At 41.7% G+C, this 22,460-nt stretch overlaps 2 protein-coding genes across 6 annotated transcripts in view; one reads left to right on the top strand and one right to left on the bottom strand.

Annotated features, from left to right (window-relative positions):
* Positions 1-411: 411 nt before the first annotated feature.
* SOCS4 (suppressor of cytokine signaling 4) lies at positions 412-11,702 on the bottom strand. 2 transcript variants are annotated; one of them, XM_065683605.1, is made up of 3 exons: positions 11,399-11,702; positions 5,680-5,762; positions 412-5,247 (listed from the first exon to the last, which is right to left on the bottom strand). In XM_065683605.1, the coding sequence occupies exon 3, from the start codon at positions 5,148-5,150 to the stop codon at positions 3,840-3,842; it is 1,311 nt and encodes a 436-aa protein (XP_065539677.1). In that variant the 5' UTR covers positions 5,151-5,247; positions 5,680-5,762; positions 11,399-11,702; the 3' UTR covers positions 412-3,839. The 2 variants fall into 2 exon arrangements, with proteins under 2 accessions (XP_065539677.1, XP_065539678.1); XM_065683606.1 differs by lacking the exon at positions 5,680-5,762.
* Positions 11,444-22,460, top strand: part of WDHD1 (WD repeat and HMG-box DNA binding protein 1) — a 32,313-nt gene continuing 21,296 nt past the window's right edge. For 2 of the 4 annotated variants that reach the window (XM_065683604.1, XM_065683600.1), the window contains exons 1-6: positions 11,720-11,817; positions 12,217-12,305; positions 14,495-14,606; positions 17,944-18,095; positions 20,214-20,325; positions 20,854-20,904. In XM_065683604.1, the coding sequence (XP_065539676.1) occupies positions 12,229-12,305; positions 14,495-14,606; positions 17,944-18,095; positions 20,214-20,325; positions 20,854-20,904 (504 nt within the window). In that variant the 5' untranslated portion in view covers positions 11,720-11,817; positions 12,217-12,228. Of the gene's footprint in view, positions 11,497-11,719; positions 11,818-11,890; positions 12,039-12,216; positions 12,306-14,494; positions 14,607-17,943; positions 18,096-20,213; positions 20,326-20,853; positions 20,905-22,460 lie in introns of those variants that run through there. The other 2 variants (XM_065683602.1, XM_065683601.1) reach the window with 2 other exon arrangements.

Genomic DNA, 22,460 nt, shown 5'->3' with positions numbered 1-22,460 from the left:
AGCATCCCCTTTCTTAATTATTTAAGAGCGTGTCAATTTTACAGTAAAGCCATGCATGACTGCATCATACAGGGATTTCTTCTTTGTATTGGAAACACACCAGTATCATTGAAAGGAAAGCATTTCAGTTATGACCACGTATTTGTTTTCTTTTCAAGCTGGATATGCTACTATAGATACAAACATCCTGCTCTAATTGTGCCCTGCATTTCTTCAAGACAAGTGCTGAGAATAGTAAAATAGAGAAGAAACGTGTATTCCCAACTCTCGGGCACACAAACTACACCAAATCCATCAATGATTCTGATGGAGCTGAAGTTGCTCTGTGTTCACGGCACTGGGCCAACACCTGGCATGACTACAGAGCTGCAAAAAGTCACTTCAAGCAAAAGCAAACTCCAGAGAACACAATTAATGGAAAGAGAATTTAATTTTTTTAAACCATCCTGTAAAAATAGCTTGTGTATGTTGTTTGTCCAGCGTGCACCGAGAACCTGACCTTTTCCCACCCCTCCGTATCAGAATAATTTATCAAAATCAGATCTCTTTTCTTACTCGAAGCTGTTCACACTGACTCAATATACTGTATTTCTACTATCCTCCTATGGAACCACCTACAGACCAACGCAAACCACGTCACATGCACACAATTCTCAATGCAATGATAGGCGGCTGCCCCTAATGGAAGGGCTGTGGCCAGGGTCACCTCTGGATTATGTCCTCACTCAACTGACTGACCTGCTGTGTAGCCTTGAGCATGTGTTTTTCCACACACCTCCATATTTTCCTCATTCCAAGTCTAATCTTCATCCTGACAAACTTGGGATCTCCATCTCGCAAGAGCTTGGATTTAGAAAATGGAAGTTCCTACTCTGTTTCTGAGGCTAATTGTTTTGGAGGGCTTTAACACTGAACTTCAAGACTTGGCTACCTTTGGATCACACTTCAGATCAAGGTGTTATGCTATTTGAGTGAGCAGCACTGGTAAGACTGCTAATGGCAGCTGTGGGAGGAAAATTTTAGGACCACCAGTTTTGGCATACTATAAAATCAATTAATGTCTACAAGTCTTAGGAAAAGAAAAAGAAAAAAAGAGAGAAAAAAGATAAAAGGGTACTTGGATTTAAGCAAAATAGATCTTTTGAGTTCTTTCATAAAAAAATGCATACTTCATGAAATAGATCTTTCTCAGACTGCACATGTAGACACAACTCAATGCCATTAGGTACAAATGTCACACAGGTATGATCTGGAGAAATAAAACATGAAAGAATGGGGTGAATTTCCACAAAAGCTCATTTGTCAGTATTTTTTACATCTGATTTCCTCTAGATAAATGCAGTTAACTGGCCCACAGTCCAAAGGCACTATTTTTATGCACCACACCTTCTTCCCCGAACTGCTGTATTATATAGGTCTCCTAAATCTGGAGTGCTCAAGAAGTTTTTGGGTAAGTGATGCATCAATTAATGTCAAAACAATGTAGGCTGCCTACAGTATGACACTGAAAACACAGTGCATCGGGGAACTATACCCCAAGAAAAGGTTGCTTAACGGCCTTTCATTTTTAAGGGACAAAATCTGCTGTTTTGAAAGAGGTGGTGGCCTTTGCTAACTTTCAAGTATGACTTTTGGTCAAACTCTATTTTTTGTGTTCTTGAAATAATAATAATAATGCTAATCTCTATCTAAAATGATGAGTGCTTTGCCCTAATTAAGAGTTTCTGAAAGAGAATTTTAATGAAGCAGATTGCAAATACCTCTGATGTCACTCTGTGAAGTCAAGACTTTGACTTTGCACTGCAGCCATGGCAAACCACAGCCCACCACTGCACCATGATGGGTGCTTTGTTAAAAAAGAGCCAAGATGATCCCTGCTGCTCGCTCACTTTGTATTTGGAAAATGGTAGTGATAGGGGGGGAAAAAGGGATTTACTAGTATGAAGCTGGCCTTGATAAAACACAGTTTATGCAAAAGGCAATGTCAGTTGAATGGAAGCAGCGCAAGGAAAAGATGACAGAAAAAAGGGTAATTTTTCTGACATCAGTCACGCTATTACATTTGCATATGGAGGAGGGAGAATCTCAGCTGGTATAAGTGTATCAATAAAGCCATGCTGATTTACAGCAGCTGAGAGTTTGTCCTGTAGCATATTCATCCACGTGTGATGCCATAGATTGATGTGTTAGCATTTTCTCCCTGGAGACTTTGGTTCAAAACCTATTTAAAACACAGTGAAAACAAACAGGCTGGTCTCTAAGCAGATGTCCCTAGAAATCTGTTTACATCATCACAGTGACAGCAGTTCAGTGGAAAAGGTTTTCTCTGCTCAGGGAGGGGACAAGACAGGGTGGCAGGTCCCTGGTGGAGTTGCATGGCAAATCTTCCTTGCTAACTCCAGAGCACCCAGCCTGAAGGGCAGGTTTGATGTCTACAAACCTGTCAGATTCTGTACAAGGTGAAATTAAAAGATTCAGATAGAAATGAAGCACATACAGATGGACACAACAGAACTACAGGTTGCTCCTGCACCTCCTGGAGCTGTGCCTCTGCCTCGAGGCCAGCCTGGAAAGCAACAGTTTTTTGCCTGAACACAGATCCACTGAGACTCAGTGGGATTTCACCAATAACTCAGCAGCAGATCTGCCTATCCATGTAATGTAAGTAATGCTTTTAGAAGCATTATCCATGCATGGTTTTCCCGTACATGGAATTTGGCAGGAGGCCATTCGACCAAATGCTTCACGTTGCAAGAAAAATCTCCAGACTTTTTTTTAACTATACTTATTAAAATACCAACTCTCCTACTGACAAAGTAGAAAAGTTATTGATCTTCACCTTAGGATCAACCATGCAAGATCAGATAGTTTAATATGCAGATTTTTAAGGAAATATCTTCATTCTCCCCCTCTGTGCTTTAGCATATAAGAAGCAGCAGCTCTTTTAGTGAAAACTGGGTATTTCTAATGAAATAGTAACACAGAAAGAGAGTTACCAAGTCCAAGCCCCATGTATCATAAGTAAGTGTACCATTATCCCTTCCAGACACTGATCAAATCCCAATTTATGAGTAGTTTGCTTTTTACTGCTATTATACAAAATGAAAAGCTGTTCCAGAACTGCATTGCTCTGATGGGGACAAGCTTTCTCTTTTCCAAGCAAAATGTTTTCACAACCAGTTTATACAAGTTTGTTCCTGCATTGAGTGTTGCCCTTAACTTGAATTCTTTTTCCTCTCCCTGGTGTTTAGTCCCCTGATATATTTATAGAAAGATCATATCCTCTTTCAAACTTCATTTTGCTTGGAATAGTCATGTTAGAAACAGACTGATGAATTTGCTGTATTAGATACGGATGGACAGACATACACGCACACAGCGAGTAGAGCACTCATTTTAAAAGAAATGCAGAAAATACAGATGAGTCAATCTTTAGTTAACAGTGCATTATTTCAAACATGTCAGCAACACATGTAAATTACAATAAAAAAGACAGATCAAGTTCAAAACTGATTTTTGGGTTTTTTTTTTTTTTTTTAGATCTAAAGACTACCCACCTATAGAAATACCAGAAAGCCTACCTGAAATTCCATAAAACTCTACTCTGGGAACAGTACCAAAAGCCCACAAGGAATATCATTTCTAAAAAAGAGAGCTGTAAAGAATCAAAGTACATTTGGATAAAAGAGCCTTAGACAGAGGCTACTTTGGGTGGTAAATAATCTGCAGGAAGGGAAAAGAAATAAATTGCTATTAAAAAAAACACCATAGAAGGAAGAAAGACTGAACATACTATTTGTCTGCTTAGAGACAATCTCATTGTTTCACAAAAATATTTCCTAGCTTTGCTGCTCTGGTACATCAATCCTGAGTACTCTAACTTTTGACTTATAATGATATTCTTTCAGATACAGCTTCACCGATGGAGGAATGGGAAGTGCATCAATACCATCATAAGTTGTACAGTTGCAAATAACCGTTCTACATATATGTTGAAGAGAAAAAGGAAAAGTCCTGTTCAGTGGAGTGGATAAAAGTGGTTCAAAGAACATACAGGAACTTGGATCTTTATAGTGCTCTAGGAGTCCCGTGATGTCAGGAGAATGGAAAACACAAGGATCATGGGCATCAAAACTGAAGTTGTGATTCCACTGCTCTATTCGTGCGTGGAGGGAACGACTGTAGCGCCTGAAGCTCACAGAAAACAAATAGTCTTCTTGGGCAGAATCTCGTAACAAAAATGTTCCCTCCGGCTTTCCTTCGAGCAGCGCCTCCGCTGCATATTTATCCATGACTCCCCAGTAGCAGGGATTATTATTGATCTGGAGGAGGTCTGGGACTAGGCAGTGGACATAATCAATCTGTGTATGGTATTTTGGAGGAGTTTCCATCCGTAGCAGCTCATCATCCGTTTCCCATTTGGGCTTGTTTCTTTTTCTAGAGCTTGTGCACAGTGTTATAACTTCATCATCGGAGTCCATATCGCTCTCATCTTTACTACTCCTTACCACCTTACCTGTAACCAACTCAGACCTTGAATCACCCCTAGATGAACTGCTGTCCATAAAGTCACCAGACTGGGAGGGGGAGTCCACTCCCCCGTTGGCAATCTCATCGTCTCGCAGCTGATCATCCCGTTCCTCATGCTGGGATAAATCAGCAATTATCCAGTCTTCTGCTTTTGGACTTATAGGGGCTGTATGTCTTTTGATCAAGTGCCACCGAAAAGCTAGCTCCGAGCGTGGAGGGAAAGGACACTTATCTAGCATTAACTCACTGATATGAATTTTCCTTTTTGATGGCAGTCCTGAGGTGTGCCGACTGCTACAGTTCTTTATGGGAAAGCACTGACCCACAGCATCTTGCAGCTTCTGTTTGAGAGATCGGCCTAAAAACTTGTGACCGCACGAACGGTCTAGATCCAACTCGATAGACGAGCAGCTATACTTCCTTTCTTGGCTCCTTAAATTAGTCCCTGATCTTCCCTCAGCACTTGCTGTTTCAGCGTCAGAACAATGCTCACTCTTTTTTGACCAGGAGAGCTTCTTTCCACTCCAGACGTAACCATCCTTTCTGTCTGCGCTTCTGCTCCGGCTGCTTTTGGGTCTCACATCTGCATTTTTAATATTATTGTCCTTATTTTCTGCCATTTTGACAGCTCTACTTCACGAGTTGCCAGAAAGCACACTATGTTTCTTGCAGTTTTCCTACATAAGGAAGCTTCCTTGAGGCACTTTCTGGAAATACCTAAGGAAAAAGAAAACACAGCTGCTTTAACAGCTAACACAAGACCAATGCAGGTGTATACAGGACAACAGCAACAACTGATTGCTAAGCATGTGAAGTAATATGATAAAGATGAATTCACCAGTAACCCCACAAATACCAGCCAGATCCCAGACAAGGCTATCTTAACCTTCCCTTAGGAAGAACACCTTTCGTAATAAACCACCTTACATGATTTTAGAATATCCGTTCTGAATACACAGCAGAGCAGAGAGTTTTGGGTGATGGCAACCCTACTATGCTAGGGTCCATTTCAAATGGAAGGGCTTCACGCGGCAGGTGATACTCTTGAGCTGTTTAATGAGCAAACTCTGTATCTCTTCCAAATAACCTTTCAAGAAGGAACAAGCCAGAACAGAAGCAACTAGGTCAGAGTACAAAGAGCTACTGTACCTAGATGATATGCCTGTTTGCTACTAATCCACCGGGTGGGATGCCAGAGATCTTTTTCTTAACTGACACTTTTGGGTCACTTTCTGGATGGGGAAAAAAAGAAACAAAAAATTATATCAGTGACAGATTTCATCAATTTCTGAAAGCTGTTTTCCTCTGCCTTTTCGAATGGAGCTAGAAAATACCAAGCCCCTAAGGGATTGAAATATCTGGGGCTTTACATACTGAAAAGGATTAAAACAATCCAGTCCCTTACTAAAAGCAATTTTAAAAGGCTGTGAAAGATGGAACCGCTTCTTGCTGGTTAGAGAAGGAAGTTTACATTATTAAAATCAGTGTTGCTCTGAAACCTACAGTTGCTGATTTCATTCTCTTTTGTTTCCAAAAGCATATTGAATTCTCAAATAGATAAGAGGTTTCCTTTAGAATGCTGCACTTTGAAAAAAAGAATCCTCTTATGATTACCCAATTGAAAGTAGAGCAAATTTTTCCAGCCTACATAGATAGCAGTATGTTATATATGCTATACTCTCCTGAGGCGTGGCAGAATGCAGAAATGTTTCCCATCGCATATCATGATGCTTTTTCACCAAAACAACATTGGGCTCCTCTAGTCCACTGATGGGTTTTTTGGGTTTTAGTTGTGTGTTTGGGGTTTTTTAATGTTTTGGTTTAGGTTTTTTGTTTTAACTAATTGAAATGGTAAATACTAAGCAGGGAAAGAAAAGGGCATCCACTTCCTCTCTCCATTCAATCAGGATTAGCCAGCATGACACAACCTCTCTGCTGTCCCCCGGGGCTGTACAGCCTGAGTTCGAGCCTCTGCTTTCAGTAAAAGAATAAGACTGCTGGCCAAAAGGCTCACATGCATTCTGTGGGCCAAATGCAACCCAGATGTAACTTTCACCCAGGAATTTTGGATGTCCCATTCATTATTCACAATCCCCAAACCTGAGAGCTGTGGGGGAAAGGAAAAGGAAGAGAGGAGATGCAGATATGTAGAATGAGGGTGAGAGAGGTTAAATATTGCAAATAGGTTGAAAACCTGCTGGCATTAAAGCAGTCTAGATGAATAGCACCTCACTGGTACCAAGCAGAATTACAGAATGGGATCCATATTCCAGTGATTACAAATCAAAGTTTAAAATAAAGATCTCTTTTTCTTTTCTCAGGATTTTGCAAACCACTTTTCAGTGAAAACACTGCAGGATGTAATGCAGATAGGAGAAACCTGCTGACAGGTCTCATTTATCTGAGACCCAAAACACCTTTATTTCGACCAAGATTCATCGATTGCTTTTGTAACACTGATATTTTTATTCTAGAAACAACTAGAGTAGAGCACTGAATTTTCTCCACAATTAGAAGAGAGGAAAGCAAAGAAATCTCATTTACCCTGGTAATAATTAGAAGTAACTGAAGACAAAAAAAGTTATTCTAGATTCATCCTGTGGTAAAATATATTAACTCCCTATATATGGGATTTTTAATTGGATAGAGAGATACCACTGAGATTGTAAAGTCAAGTACTTAAAAACTAGGATATGACAGTCTGTAATTGCTTTTAAAATCTTCAACTATCTCATTCTACATGTCCAGTCCACATGAGGAATAAGAATATGCAGAACATGGGCTTTCAATTAAAAACTGCCAAATGTACAAAGCCAGAAGTTTTGTCCAAAAAGCCTCTTATGTCCTGACTTCAGTCTGCAACTGAAGCAAGCTCAGTGTTCATGTCATTCCTGGGTTGTTGTTGTTGTACGTAACCATAAAGGCACCTTCTACTTCGTACCTTTCTTCTATCACGAACCATTAGTGGTACCTGAACCCTGAAACTTAAACTGGAGAAACAGCACGTGATGCTGTAAGACATGGCCCATTAGCCAGCAACAGAGAGCTGTTTCCCTGGGGTCTGAAGGCTGCTGGAAGCCAGGTGCCAACTCTGCCACGTCAGAGCAGTAATTGCTAATCCGACATAACACCAGACCTGTGAAAAGAGCATAGAATATATGAAGAAAAAGGGATGTCATCCTACTAAAACCAGGTTTGGACTTGACCTTGTGAAGGAAGAGTAAAGGATGGGTCAATGGTCAGCTCGTAAGTCAGGAGATAAAGCCTCTGTTTCCAAACGTGTTACAAATGTCCTCGTGTTCACAGGCAAGCTGCCTTCTGAAACATGCATCAGCCACAGTGTATTTAGGTGCCCAGATCCCACTGTTTGGCATTCCAAGAAGGGGTCACGCTTTCATAACCTTTCATATCTGTGATTCACAGCCCCAGTAAAATGGGAACCAAATGTAATTCGGGTGACAGAAAGAAAAAGGCATAAAGTGCAGGAAGGCATTCAGTGCTGTATTGCCACTTGAGGCTATCCACCTAAACCAGCTATTCCTTTCACTGCAAACATCCAGGGGAAATGCTGTGTACCGTACATCCATTAATGGCTGGAACGCAACTGAAAGAGCAGGATGGAAGGGCAAGGATAAAAGAGGGAAGACACAGAGTACTTTTCCCTACAGGCAAGGTTAAATGGAGGAGTCCAACACTGTTCTGAGATCCTTTGGTAGATATAATTTGTCTCCTGCCGATAAAAGCCTTTATCTATGTGGGGATACCTTAGGCATCTCAAATGCAGGCAGACTTGACAAAAGCCTTATGCTTGAAACTCTTCTATCTAAGCAAACAGCAAAGATAAAGCAACGTGCAGGCATAAGCAGAGTTCATTTCGGGCCACAGGATCTGGCTTGTAGTTCAAGGTTATCCAGCACTGTCACAGCTTACAGTTCCTGAGGACAAGCAGAGAGCTGGGTGGGTTTTGTTGTTGTTTTTAAAACGTGCACAGCTCCCTCCTTCAGAGGCACGTCTCTCGCCAGGCTGCGGAGGGGGGTGCAGATGGCTGCACAAGATGCTTTTTCTTTCAAGCACTGATGGCTCAACACTAAGACTTCAAGCCCAAACTAAAAGCAGTATCTAACAGCTATTTGGAGACAATAACAATTTTACCTCCTAACCAGAGGTAGGCTGCAATCAACAACTGTTACAGCCTCACCATATGTCTAATTAAATCAGCAGCAAATAGTCAATAACTCCAATAGGAGAATCAAAGCCATAAGCATAGACAGACCTTCCTTTTTTAATTTATTCAATAGATACTGAATTGCTTTAACTAGATATTTGTGTCCTGAGCTGCTGGATCCTTGCCTCTACCCAATACCTCCAAGTCTTCATTAAACTACTTCCCTTTCAGTATAACGAAGCAGCAGATGATGGCGTGTCTCCAGCCCTCCCTCCTGCTTGCAGCCAGACTGCTGCCAGCGTGGGCTCAGGGGAGCCATGTCCTGGTCTGGCCGTGTCCTGCAAACCTCTGAGAACAGAGGTCCTGCAACCTCTCTGGTGCTCCCCTGCTGCATGACCCTTCTAGTGAAACAAGTCTTTTGAAAGTCTTCTGTCCAAGCACACAAAACCAAAGCACTGCTTTATTATGCCTCTATTTAAACAAGGAGACTCACACAAGGAACAATAAATCAAACTTGGAATTGTAATAGAAGTTGATATTCTTCTAGAGCGAATAAAATCCTGAGAGAGAAGAGCAAACTACAGTGAACTGGAGAACTTAATTTCAACTTGCATAAAAGTTATTTAAAAAAAATCTTAACAGTCACACGCTGTTTTCATTAATTTCACCAATTAGATTTTTGCCACAAGACGGCATTTTAAAACCTGACCTTCCACTGAAGTTGAGCTGTTACTTATTTTGGAAAAAAGCCCAGCCTATTAAGGATAACATTAAGTCTCAGTTCTTCTGTCTGAAATTATTTTTCTTCATTTTTGACAATGCTTAGTTTGATTTATGATACCGTCCAAAAATACCTAAACGTGACTCCAGAGGCCCTTCCAGCCAATTAAAGCAATAATCACACAAAAGAAAGAAAGTGACTGTCTAAAGGTACCAGTGGTAATTGACCTACTATATTTATTCCTTGGAATACCCTTGATTCGTCCTGGGCCTGTGTACCTGCAGACCTGCAGGAGGAGGGGGGAATGCAGCCATGCCCACCTAACCCCAACACTATTTTACCCATACCCAGGGAGGTGGAAGTGATCTGGAAGCAGGTTCCAAAGGTGAGGGCTGCTCGCATCTACTGCTTTAATGAAACTCTGCTCCTGTGCAGGAGAGGCGCACGCAGCGCCTGGCAGACCACAGCAGCCTCTCAAACACTAAGTCAGTACAAGCTTTATGGTCCGTGACCAACACTTCACGCTCCACCCAGAAACCGAATAGGAGAGCAGCGCGATTCCCGGCTCCCGCCCTGCTGCTCCGCTCGCAGCCACTTACACCTATTAATCAAGTCAACAGCAGGTTGAGTTCCTGACCGGATTTAAAGAATAACTTTGCATTTGATGCCCTGCCACCTCGGCCGTGAGCAAACCACAAGGCCTGCAGTCCCTTGGCCAAATAGCTGTGGGATCCCCCCACCACCCGAAAAACCTCCCCCCAGTCTTCCCATGCCATTCTGAGAGTTATTCCAGCAGGAAGCACCTTGAAACAATGAATTCAGTTCTTAAATAGAGCCGAATTTAAAACGGCTTTTGTATTGTAAAATGTTTTAGGTACAGTTCATATGAGAGTCTCTGCAAATTACAGTAATAAAGACAAATAAATACAGTTAACATGTGTTTGTCCCAGGCAGTGGCTTGCATTAAGACTGCAGTTAAGAATAGCTGGGTCTTCCCACTCATCTAATAAGCAGTTCAGCTCCAATCATTTTGCTAGAACACTATACCCTCACCAGAAATCACGATTTACTGAAATATGTCAGGAGACACCCATGGAAAACATGTCTCTACACGGCAGCCACGAGGTTTAATAATGAAATCTGGGCATATTTTTTCTGTTAAAGAGAAGCGTGCCTGCTTTGTAATGCTGTCACTTACTCATTCATGAAAGTACCGACGATGTGACTGTTACAGAGAGCCCAACCACATTTCCAATAGAAATAAAACACTCTGCTCCCCCCAATCACCGATAACTGCGGCAGAGCAAAACTGAAGATAAAAGGGGTTTGCCTGGGAGCAATTTTTCTTAGAAACAAGAATAAACTGGGCCAGATCATTAAAGCTACATAAAGGGAAAACACGTAACTCGGGTTTGGTTTCTTTTTTTATCCTTATTTCAGGTGTGTTGAGCTCTAACATTTTATTGTCCTGCGAGAAATAAATCAAATTAAACCACGATGCTTTCGTCCTAATTTTCAGCGCACAAAAGCTTAACGATTTTTTGCAGCGCAATCGCTACCTGCCTAACTACAACCACTGTCAACTGCATCTAGCACACGCATCGGGATGGCTGTAATTACAGCGTAATTCTGTAATTACCAAAACGATTGCCAAATGGGTTTGATCCTGCAGCCTTTACTCGGGCCGGAGCACCCCCGACCTGTCTGCAACACTTGGTTGTGATGGGGATTTTGGCTAAGGGGGGTGAAGGACACTGCCCCTCATTGAGGCTTTCTTTGCGATCCCCGTGCCTCTTGAGGCACTGCCATTAAATGTAAGTAAGTAAATACAGTAAACGCCTATGCACTTCATACGTTAAGATACATACACCGGTGTGCACCCACACACAGTTTTCCACAGCAAAAGGGGGGACCGAGCCCACCCGGTGACCGGGCCGCTGCCACCGCCGCCGCCCGCCCGGCTCCTCCCGACCCCGACTTACGATGGCCCGGAGGGAGCGGCCGATCGCGCCGCGCCGCGCTGCTCTGCGCTGCCCTCCCCGGCGGAGCCGCTCGCCGCCCAAGTCGTTCTCTCAGCCGGGTAGGGCGGCCTGACCCGGGGCGAGGAGGAGGAAGAAGGCTGCCGGCACCTCCGCGGCGGGCGAGCTCTCGCAGCGGCGGGGTCGGGGCGATGGCAGCGCCGGGTGCCCTCAGCCGCCGGAGCCGAGTCGCTGAGAGGCGACCCGAGCCTCGCCTGCCGCCGCCATCCCCGCTCTGCCGGCGGGCCGGGGCCGGCCCCAGCCCCGGCCCCGCCTGGGCGCAGCCCCGCCCCGGGCTCTGACGAGCCGAGGCCGGCCCCGGGGCGGGCCGGGCGGCAGTGCCGGGCGCGGGAAGGCTGGAAGCGGGTGGCGGGCTGGAGGCGGTAAGCGGGTGGTGGTGCGGCCCCGGCCTCCCTGTGCCTCGGCGGGCGGCGCGGGGGGAGCTGCGGTGGGAAGGGGTCCCTGCCGGGCCCGGGGGTGGTCTGGCCTAGCTCTGCTCGGGCCGCCTGAGGGTCAGGCCCCGGCACGCACCCCCCGTGCCCCTGTAACCCGGTTTTCCCCTCTGTTCTTTCTTGGTTCGTTTCCACGGCCTGGCCTTTCCGATGTAAGGAGGTGCAGGCCCGTTTCGGACATGTGCCCGGCTCGAACCCACTTAGGCCAAGCTGGGGCCAGCTGGTGGTCGAGCTCTGTGTCCCTCTGACCCTGCCCTGCTGTCTGAGGCTCGGACCGAAGCTTTTCCTTTCAGTTAATTTTATTTGTCTTTTATCCTACTAAATAAACAGGTGAGAGTGAAGATGCCATCTGCACTAAAGCCAATGCGGTACGGCCACACCGAGGGCCACACGGACGTCTGCTTCAATGACACTGGGAGGTAACTGCCTGATTGTCATAGAATGGTTTGGGTTGGAAGGGACCTCAAAGCTCATCCAGTTCCAACCCCCCTGCCATGGGCAGGGACACCTTCCACTAGACCAGGTTGCTCCAAGCCCTGTCCAACCCGGCCTTGAACACTGCCAGGGATGGGGCAGCCACAGCTTCTCTGGGCAACCTGTGCCAGGGCCTCACCACCCTCACAGGGAAAAACTTCTGCTTAATGTCTGATCTGAATCTCCTCTCTGTCAGTTTAAAGCCATTCTCCCTTGTCCTGTCACTACATGCTCTTGTAAGAAGCTCCTCTCCAGATTTCGTGCCAGTCCCTTTAGGTACCTAAAGGAAGGCAGCTCTAACGTCTCCCTGGAACTGCCTTCTTTCCAGAAACAAATCAGTAATTCCTAGAAAACAGGATGAAATGTAGTCTGGGAGAGGAAATGCTCTTGCTCCTGTCTGTTGCTTTCCCGGAAGTTCACCAGCTGTTTCTGTGTGAGATATTGGTGTGGGTTTATGACCTGGCTTGGTCTGGGAAATCCTTTGAGTTTTGCCTGTGTTGAGAACTGGCACTGATGCCCTGAGTGTTGAAGTGATTGATTTATAATTTAAATGTTAGCATATATATATATGCGTATATATATATATATAAACTCTATATGTGCTTTTTATAAACGATTTCTTAGAATCTAGCAGAAATCGGTGTAGTGTGGGAGTAAATACGTTCACATATGCACTGAGAAATTAAAAATATAGTCGAAGAAATCCAATATTGGGTTTGCTTTCTTTTTGTTTTATTCCTATGCTAGCTTTTAAATCCATAAATACAAACTGAATGTTTGCTATTATCTTTTTGTTGATTAAAAATAAAAGGTAACCGAGGGAACAAGCCCTCTCAAAATGAACTCAAAGGGTAAGTTTTGAGTATTGAGTATGACTTAAGTTCCTTGATAGGACGAGAGGGAATGGCTTTAAAATTTAATGGCTTTTTTTTTAAATGAGACATTAGGAACAAGTTCTTCCATGAAATGGTGGGGAGGCACTGGCACAGATTGCCCAGAGAATCTGTGGCTGCCCAGTTCCTGGGCAGTGTTCAAGACCAGGCTGGAATGGGCTTTGGTCTAGTGGAAGGTGGCCCTGCCTGTGGCACAGGGGCTTTAAGGTCTCCTTTCAATGCAAACCATTCTGTCATTCTATGATTCTATGAAGTCTATATTGTTTTATGGCTTTCTTTAGTTCATTAGCCTTGGTACAAAGACTACTGTTAAGAGGTAGTATAATAACAGTCCCTTGAAACCACAAAAAACTTGTTTGCCGTTACAATGCAAATGCAAATGGATGCAGGCATCTCTGCCAAATACCACTGGTCCACTACTGCCAGACTCTAGCATCAGTATACTCAATATCAGCACAGTGTTGTGTCGCTGTCAAAGTATAGACATTACAGGACTGAGAAGAGCAACGTCAGAGCTTTACCACTGGCTTTGTAACATTTTGCTGCTTAATTAGTTCTATTTGGGACTGCAAACAACTTTTGAAAGAATACAAGTCTTGATTATAGATTCATGATGTCTTTGATTAAAAATTCCACACAAACTCATGTATATTTGCCCTGTGACTTCGGGTTATTGTTTACTGCATTAAAATTGTGAAAGTTAACCACATCAAACTTGAATTCCATATTTACTATTTTTTAAATGTTCTATACGCCCAGGCCTACATCTTAAGCTTGTTAAGCTTCACTCAAGTATGCATTAACACTCTTAGTTTTGTCCTGACCTTGAAAACTTACCTTACAGCTGATTATGAAGTCTTAAGAGGCAGTTAAATACCCAGTTCTGGGAGAAATTGGTACTAATTAAGTCTTTTGAAAAATTCACTCTAAGTTCTGGAAAAGAGTGGATTGACCAGTAATATCTAAAGGTCAGTTCAGATGAGTGCCAGGCCTAGGGAGCTGTCAGAGACTTGTGGTACTGTGTTGTGCTACCCAGACCTGACTTTTCCCTCCCTTCATGTTTAATAAGTTGCTTAGACATAATAAATGTAGGTATTCACTGTATTGCATTGTGTGAATTGTATTTTGATATAAACCCCTCACTCGCTAACATTTTAGTAATGTTTTCATTTTGTGATTGAAAGTTACAGTGACTGTCTTGTCCATTCCTGAATTTTAACAAATCCCATGTGCTTCCACAGCTGTATTGTAACTTGTGGCAGTGACGGAGATGTTAGGATTTGGGAAAACCTGGATGATGATGATCCGACGTCCTTTAATGTAGGAGAAAAGGCCTATTCATGCGCTCTAAAGGTATCGTCGTTTACAGAACTCAAGCTTATGTCATACTGGTGTTGGTGTACAGTGTGACTGTTCAGATGTTGGGTTTGCAAGCTCAGGGATCCTGCTTGTGTGGGTAACGTTAAACACATATTGGGATAATATACAGAAAAAAGCGAGAACAATACTGTATGTAGCACATTTCAGTCTGCTGTATGTTAAATATGTAGACTTTTATCTTCAGATTAATGTAAGGTCCTGGAGATGCTGATTGATGGCCACTGAACATAAGCCAGATTGTGCCCAGGCAGCCAAGAAGGCCAACAGCATCCTGGCCTGTATCAGTAATAGCTTAGCCAGCAGGACCAGGGAAGTGATCATCCTCCTGTACTCAGCACTGGTGAGGCTGCACCTTGAGTGCTGTGGTCAGTTCTGGGCCCCTCACTACAAGAGAGACACTGAGATGCTGGAGTGGGTCCAGAGAAGGGCAATGGAGCTGGTGAAAGGTCTGGAGCACAAGTGTGATGAGGAACAGCTGAGGGAACTGAGGTTGTTCAGTCTGGAGAAGAGAAGGCTCAGGGGGAATCTTATCACTCTCTACAACTACCTGAAAGGAGGTTGCAGTGAGGCATGGATCGGTCTCTTCTCCCAAGTAGCAAGTGATAGGGAGAGGTAACGGTGTCAAACTATGCCAGGGGAGGTTTAGGTTGGATATTAGGAACAACATCTTCACTGAGGTGATCAGGTATTAGAATAGGCTTCCCAGGGAAGTGGTGGAATCACTGTCCCTGGAAGTGTTAAAAAAAAAAATGAGGCCCTCAGTGACATTGTTTAGTGGTGGACTTGGCAGTCCTGGGGTGAAGGTTGAACTTGATGATCTTAAAGGTCTTTTCCAACCTAGCTGATTTTATGATTCTATGATAATGAGCAGCAGGTATTTAAATCTGAGCATATGAACATATTGTACTTTTATGTCTAAGTGAGAATATCAAAGGAGTATGAAAATATAATTTTCTGAAATACATAGAAATGTATTTGATTAAATGTGCCTATAGACTTTTTGAATATTTTAGCTGAAAGAAGTATTTTATATAAATCAAGTATACTTCTGACAATTCATTCTAAACCATACGGGATTGTATCAATATTATTCCTTACACTAAACTTCTGTAATACTTGTTTTCCTCCTCTTCTTTCATATTCAGTTATACTTATTTTTGACTTTGATGTGCTTTCTGAGAAATAAATCCATCGGATTAAGCTAATTATTCAGTGAACTTTTTAGGCAATTTCAGTGTTTTCTCACAATATGAGTTATAAAAACTTTCCCAGCATAAGATGTGATCATCAAGTATTAGGAAAAAGAGCCAAGAGGTTGTTTTATGGGGACTTGTTTTAAGGTTAAAGGAATTATAATCTGTATTAATCAAAAACTACTTTCACAAAGTCTGGTCATGCTTTGGTGATACTTTTTTTTATCATTGTTTGATATTTCGTTCTCAAAATTGTTATTTAGCCCAAAGATGCCTCTGACCCGCCATTCTCGGAGTCAGAAGAGAACAGGATTCTTGCTTGCATAAACTGTAAGGGTTGTGAGTATGCCGACTAAAGGCAGTTCTGCAGTCGGACTGACTGACATTTGAAGCAGAACCTGGTCTGTTTATTTCAGTGCTAAGGAAGTTCCTTTTACTATGTTTTGCAGAAGTCATTGTTTGTAAATAACAAGGCATATGTTATCTATATGAATGTTTAATAGAAAATAATTCTTTTCACTATGCATGTTCATGTATTTAGCTTCAGAATTCTCATAGTATTTTCTTTGTGTACAATTACTGTTATATTACATTCATAATAGAAGATCTAAAATGTTGTCTTTTTGGTAATTGTAGAAGAAGAAAACAATTCCAGAGTATCAGTTCTTCAGATATTGTGTGGTTAACTTTGTAGTGATAAAGAAGAATTTTAAAATTGTTTTTCAGTTATTTGTGATTTTGGAGGAAATAAATGACGATTAACATATAGGTATTTTATTTTTAAATATAATAATTTGAAACATTATTCAGAACTACTGCCTTGAGTGAAACCTCTGTCATATCCCTTTAAACATACCTCCAGTATCTCTTCTGCAGTACCTGTGTAATCTGTTTTCATCACTGATTTTCGGGGTATTTTGCTGTTTATTTTCTTTGCATTGCTTATTCTTTCACAAACCAAGTGAGGTGACTTGAGTGAGTTCTTTTATCAAATCAGTGGCAGAGCCAGAAATTGCTACAACTATTAATGAATAGACAAGAGAGAGCTCCTGATTTTAATTTTTGACATCAGCAGGAGAAATCATTTGCTTTTAATTTTATTGTGAAGTGCTTTTACTTTTGAGGGATTTTTTTATTTTTAAGTGTTGAGGAATGAAAATGAGGAACTGATCTGAGATGTTGATGTAACCTAGGTAATAAATCTCATCTCTTAGGTTATTTAGTACCAGCTGCTGCTTTGTTTATCTTCAGAATTTTTACTATAACTTCAGGCAACCTGGAAATCAAAAAAAGTAACATCATCTCCTCCCTGAACCCAAACAAACAAAAAAATCCCTCAAGAAAATTTATTTCTTTCATATTTCAAAAACTTCCTGCTACGTACAACTGAGGAGTAGCATTGTTGCTTGGAGAGCAGATATTCTTTTTCAAGGTGTATAGGATAATTATTAGTTTTGCACTTCTTTAAATCTGGATGCATTTTCAAGAAACAACTGCCTTCTGTTTTCTGAGAAGAACTAAGTATAGTTCGTGAACTTTTCATCTTTCCCTGGTGGCACTTAACTGAGAAGTTCTGTGCAAGGATGCCCTCTCCTGATACAGCAGCGTATTAATCTAGATAGGATGCAAGATTCTAAGAGCTTTGTTGTCTATGTAGAAGGAACGACTTTTATATTCGTCAGAAGCAGATCAGACAGTTCCCTTTGAAATTCATTAGTGACTCTGAGTATTCATTATTTTAGTAAAAATACATGTTGGGAAGGTTTTGATGCAGTAACTTGCCATATAGCTAATGTAATGAATTTCAAGTCTACTGAAGCAACTGGAGTTTCAGTACTAAATCTAGCAGTGTGTTTCTACAAGACTGAAAGTAAGAGCATGGGGTTTCTATTCTAATTAGCTTGGTGATAAAATATTAAAGTTACTTTGTTTGTTTGGGTTTTTTTTTTTTTAAGAAATAAAAGTTAAAAAGTATTTCCTCTATTACTGTCAGACCTCTTTTGGAGCTACTAAAGTTAATCTTCCCAAATATTTGGAACATCAGAGCAAATTTGTTTTGGCTCCATGGGCATAAATGTGTTTTAACCAACAAATTTTGTGATGGATTTTGTTTTTAGAATGGACGACTTATCACAGCAGTATCGAACAACACTGTTCAGATCCATACGTTTCCTGAAGGAGCCCCAGATGGCATCCTTACTCGTTTCACCATGAATGCAAACCACATCATCTTTAATAGTGATGGTACCAAAATTGCTGCTGGATCTAGGTAATCTGTGCATGATAAGGGAAAGCATTTCTGTCAAATCTGGCAACTTCTTTGCGTGCTGATTTTTACCAATGAGGTCATTCATCCCCATACCTCTGAGGGTTTTTATTGCAAAATGTCTTTTGGGGGTGGAGGGAAAGAAAGGAATGAAAAGGACTTTGGGAAACAATGCTTGGAGAAATACTTGATCCACCAAATAATTTTAAATGGAAATCTGGTGTTGTGAAATAATTCCATTTCTTTAGAAGACTTGAGGGTTTTCAGCTTTCAGTCCTATAACGCGTAAGTATTTGCCCATACGGATCTCATCACAGCATCAAGGATCTTGTTACTGTGTGCTAAAGATAATGTCCTCACTGTTGAGGATCATGGTGCTGCAGATATATATACATACATGCAAAAGTTAGATGGGTTCTAATTTGTGCAAGAGCATTGAGTCATTCTCTAGCGTATATATCATCACCATTCTGCCAAATGATAACAGATGACAGTTGCAAGGCTTGCCTGAAGAGAATTAAATGCATAGTGTAGTTAGTTTCTTAGGGCAGCATGTTTGCTTTAACACAATTTATGCTATTCCTTCAACAGAGATGGCAAAATAGCAAGCAGGCAATATTTTCCACCCCCATCCCTATTTATTTAAGGCTCAGGTGATTCTTTATTGTATCTGGTGAAGTCTTTGGGCAGCTGTAGCTAGTTCAGGCTGTCCGCTTGCCCCTCTACTGGAATTTGTCCTCCACAGTAGCGATGGCAAAGCATTACATCTGCTCCCTGGCTCCTCTAAGTGTGGATTGAACTAGAAAAAAATTTGGATGAATATGCTGGGCTTTGCACTCTGGTGACCGTGGAGCAGACACACCAGGGCCACCAGAACTGGGCAGCTGGGGCAATAACCACTGTAATCTCTAAATCTGACAGGGATCTTGGGGTCAGGCCTTCTGCCAGCGCTTGTTTCTGAGGGGACAGCTCTGTCTTTGATTAGAGAGATTAGGCACACAGCTAACTCTTCTTTGTTCCTAAAACATTTACAAAACCCCAGTACTTCTGCAGCCTGGCCAGGGCACTCACATTAGGAAAAAGAGCTCATAAGACTGTGAGGCTGCTGCTTGGTGAGATCTTCTGTAACATATTGAAGGAGAAGGTGGCAGCCGTGAAATGAAGGAATGCAACTAAGAAGAATTGCTTTTAATTGTCCCAGATTTCTCAATTTTTTACATGAAGTCTGCAAACTTAGTTTAATTTAGCATCCAAGTGGCTGCCAAAGTCCACTTCAACTATTTGAAGAATGGTTGTGTGGCTTCTTAAATAAACAAAACTGTCCTATTGCCTGTTTATTTGTAGGGTTTTTTTTTTCTCTAAAGTTGTCTTGTATTGTTTAAGAGTGTTAATACTAGTTGTATCACAGTATAGCTCATAGACTTCCTTTTATGACTGTTTGATTAGCATTAAATAGTTGACAAAACTCAGCTTGTATTTCTAAATACAGTTGAAGTAATGGTTAACCCTGTAGAAGTAGATCCTAAAAGTAGATTTCTCTTGAAGGATGTTGCAGTGAAGTGTGAGAGGGAGTGGTACTGAAAGATTGTTGCAGAAGCTCTTTGGCTTAGAAGTTAACATGGATATTTTGAGCTAAACTGCAGTAATGGCTATAATTTTGGAGGGGGGAATAAAGTTGTGAAAAAAAAATCTGTTAATGTATTTGATGCATTAAATGGTCTTAAAAATCTTTTTAAAAGTGTCATAAAATGAACTACTTGGTTTTTTTTTTTTTTTCTTTTTTTTAAACTACATGACCCAATAATTATAGTAATGAGTATTGGTCTCATTCAACAGACAGTTCTTGTTAAGTCAGCACTCTGGTATCTAAGCAGAAGTTTTCATTAGGTCATGTAAATATTATATTAAACAGGTATGTGGTCTATGTGTACTTAAAATCCTCTTCAAAGAGCAACCATAACTTATGAACTTGGGCATGAACAAAAAATATTTTCTGATAAAAATAGAGCTGTAACTTCCCCCAATTATATTCAGTGCTCAGCTTTTATTGCCATAAACACATAGTTCGTCATTGTTAACGCAATGTTAATACTTCTATGTCTGTGCTGTTGTGATCTGCAGTGACTTCATGGTTAAAGTTGTGGAGGTGACTGATAGCAGCAAGCAGAAAACATTCCGAGGACATGATGCTCCTGTTTTAAGCCTGTCTTTTGACCCCAGGGATGTTTACCTGGTAAAAACACTTTCTTGTTTACTTTCTACTTTGAGTCTCCTTTTCCCTGGGAAAGAAAATGCATAAATACTTTTTTCAAGTAAAATGGTGACTAGGCACATGAGACTACTTCATTTCAGCTGACCTTACTGATGATGGAGTGTGTCACAACTTATTGCCTCCCAGGAGAACTCAGTCTTTGCTTTACAACTCAATTACTGTCTATGTTCTTCTGGAATCGAATGGTGATCTGATTTTAGAGGGGGAAAGATGACTCACTAAATAAATTAAATATTAATTTTGAGCCTCCTTTGCAAATAAGCAGCTCAGTTGAAGTGTGAGGGTTTGTAGTGACAGTAGCTTGGAGTCAAGTACAGTTAACAAGATGGCAGTATTAGAAACCTTTTTGTCTCAAAATGGCTTAAACAGGGAGGCTTTCTTTTCAAAACTGCATATATATGGTAGTAGCACTGGTTATAGGGATTGTTTCCTCAAATTTGTAGCATTGATTTCTCTTTATGATTTTTTTTACAAAAATCTCTTACATAGGCATCGGCGAGCTGTGATGGTTCTGTCAGAGTATGGAAAATTGCAGATCAGGTAAGGGGCCTGCCTTTCAAAGTTAAGTCTTTAATAAGAAATCCAGGATTTCACAGACAATGAGAAGAGCTTGGCTGAAATAACCCTGCTGCGATAGGTGTGGTTTTGGGGGAAGAAAGCTAACTACACTTTACAGAATATTTTTATCTACTACTGGGAGAAATCCCGAAGTTTGATTATGAACTGTTGCCTGGGTAGTGTGGATTGTTATTCCTGCCTGTGGAATCTATGATTTCTTCCACTAATTTTTATTAATTGGCCAACATTGTGTATTTTGTCCTTGGCACATTCAGAAATACTGCTCTGAGTAAAGATATTTCCATATTTCAGAATTTTAGCTCATTGCTTTCAGGGTGAAGGAAGGACTTCTGTTCTAATAAGCAGCTATTTGGGTACATTTTGGTTTTATTAATTCTTACCAAGCTTCCTATGAAATTTTGAGTAATTTTCAGGATTGTAGACTGGTGGAGGTAGAAGAATGCTCTGAGGTGCTACACAGTTATCTTTTTTTATATGTGATTTGGTTGGTTAATCTCGTTAGGAGCACTGTTACTCTGACCTGAGATTAGTAAAATAGGGATTTCACATGCCAGGATCACTGAGATGATGACCATGATGTTAAAGTTTTTCTTTGGCAGGGGCATTGGACACAGTGTTGCTTCAATGTCCTGTGCTCCCTGCCTGTGGCATGTGTCTTTAGTTTCCCAGGACTTGGGGTTAAGCTCAGTGCATTTCAACCTTTTCGATTTGGATGAGTTTAAGGCTATTGATGAGAGGCTTGCTGTTTGTGGAATGATAGAATGATTTGGGTTGGAAGGGACCTTAAAGATGATACAGTTCCAACCCCCTGCCATGGGCAGGGACACCTTCCACTAGACCAGGTTGCTCCAAGCCCTGTCCAGCCTGGCCTTGAACACTGCCAGGGATGGGGTAACCACAGCTTCTCTAGGCAACCTGTGCCAGTGCCTCAGCACCCTCACAGGGAAGAACTTCTTCCTAATACCTAATCTAAATGCCCCCTCTGTCAGTTTAAAGCCATCCCCCTTGTTCTGTCCCTACAGGCACTTGTGAAAACTCCTCTTCAGCTTTCTTGTAGCCCTTTAGGGACTAGAAGCTGCTGTAAGGTCTCCCTGGAGCCTTCTGTAGGCTGAACAACCCCAGCGCTCTCAGCCTGTCTCCATAGCAGAGGTGCTCCTACCCTCTGAGCATTTTTGTGGCCTCCTCTAGACTCACTCCAACAGGTTCATGTCTGTCTTGTGTAGGGGACCCCAGAGCTGGATGCAGTACTGCAGGTGGTCTCACTAGACTAGAGTAGAGGGGGAGAATCACCTCCTTCAACCTGCTGACCACACTCCTTTTGCAGCAGCCCAGGACATAGTTGGCTTTCTGGGCTGCAAGCACTATTCCCCTTGTTTTTACAAATTTCACAGAATTTCTCAGAACAACATAAATCACAGTTCAAAGAACACAATTTGTTAGAAATACAGTCTTTGGGCTTGACTTGGCAATACTTGACTAAAATAGTTCAGGACTTGTATAAAATCAAATTTAGTGAG

This window comes from Lathamus discolor, chromosome 6 (assembly GCF_037157495.1).
Source record: "Lathamus discolor isolate bLatDis1 chromosome 6, bLatDis1.hap1, whole genome shotgun sequence".
In the NCBI taxonomy this organism is placed as follows: domain Eukaryota; kingdom Metazoa; phylum Chordata; class Aves; order Psittaciformes; family Psittacidae; genus Lathamus; species Lathamus discolor.
The sequence above is the reverse complement of the archived record's forward strand: the minus strand, read 5'-3'. Positions and strand labels throughout refer to the sequence as shown.

Bases quoted from the DNA above. Each gene is read 5' to 3' on its own strand.
- SOCS4 (XM_065683605.1), bottom strand. From the start codon at position 5,150: ATGGCAGAAAATAAGGACAATAATATTAAAAATGCAGATGTGAGACCC.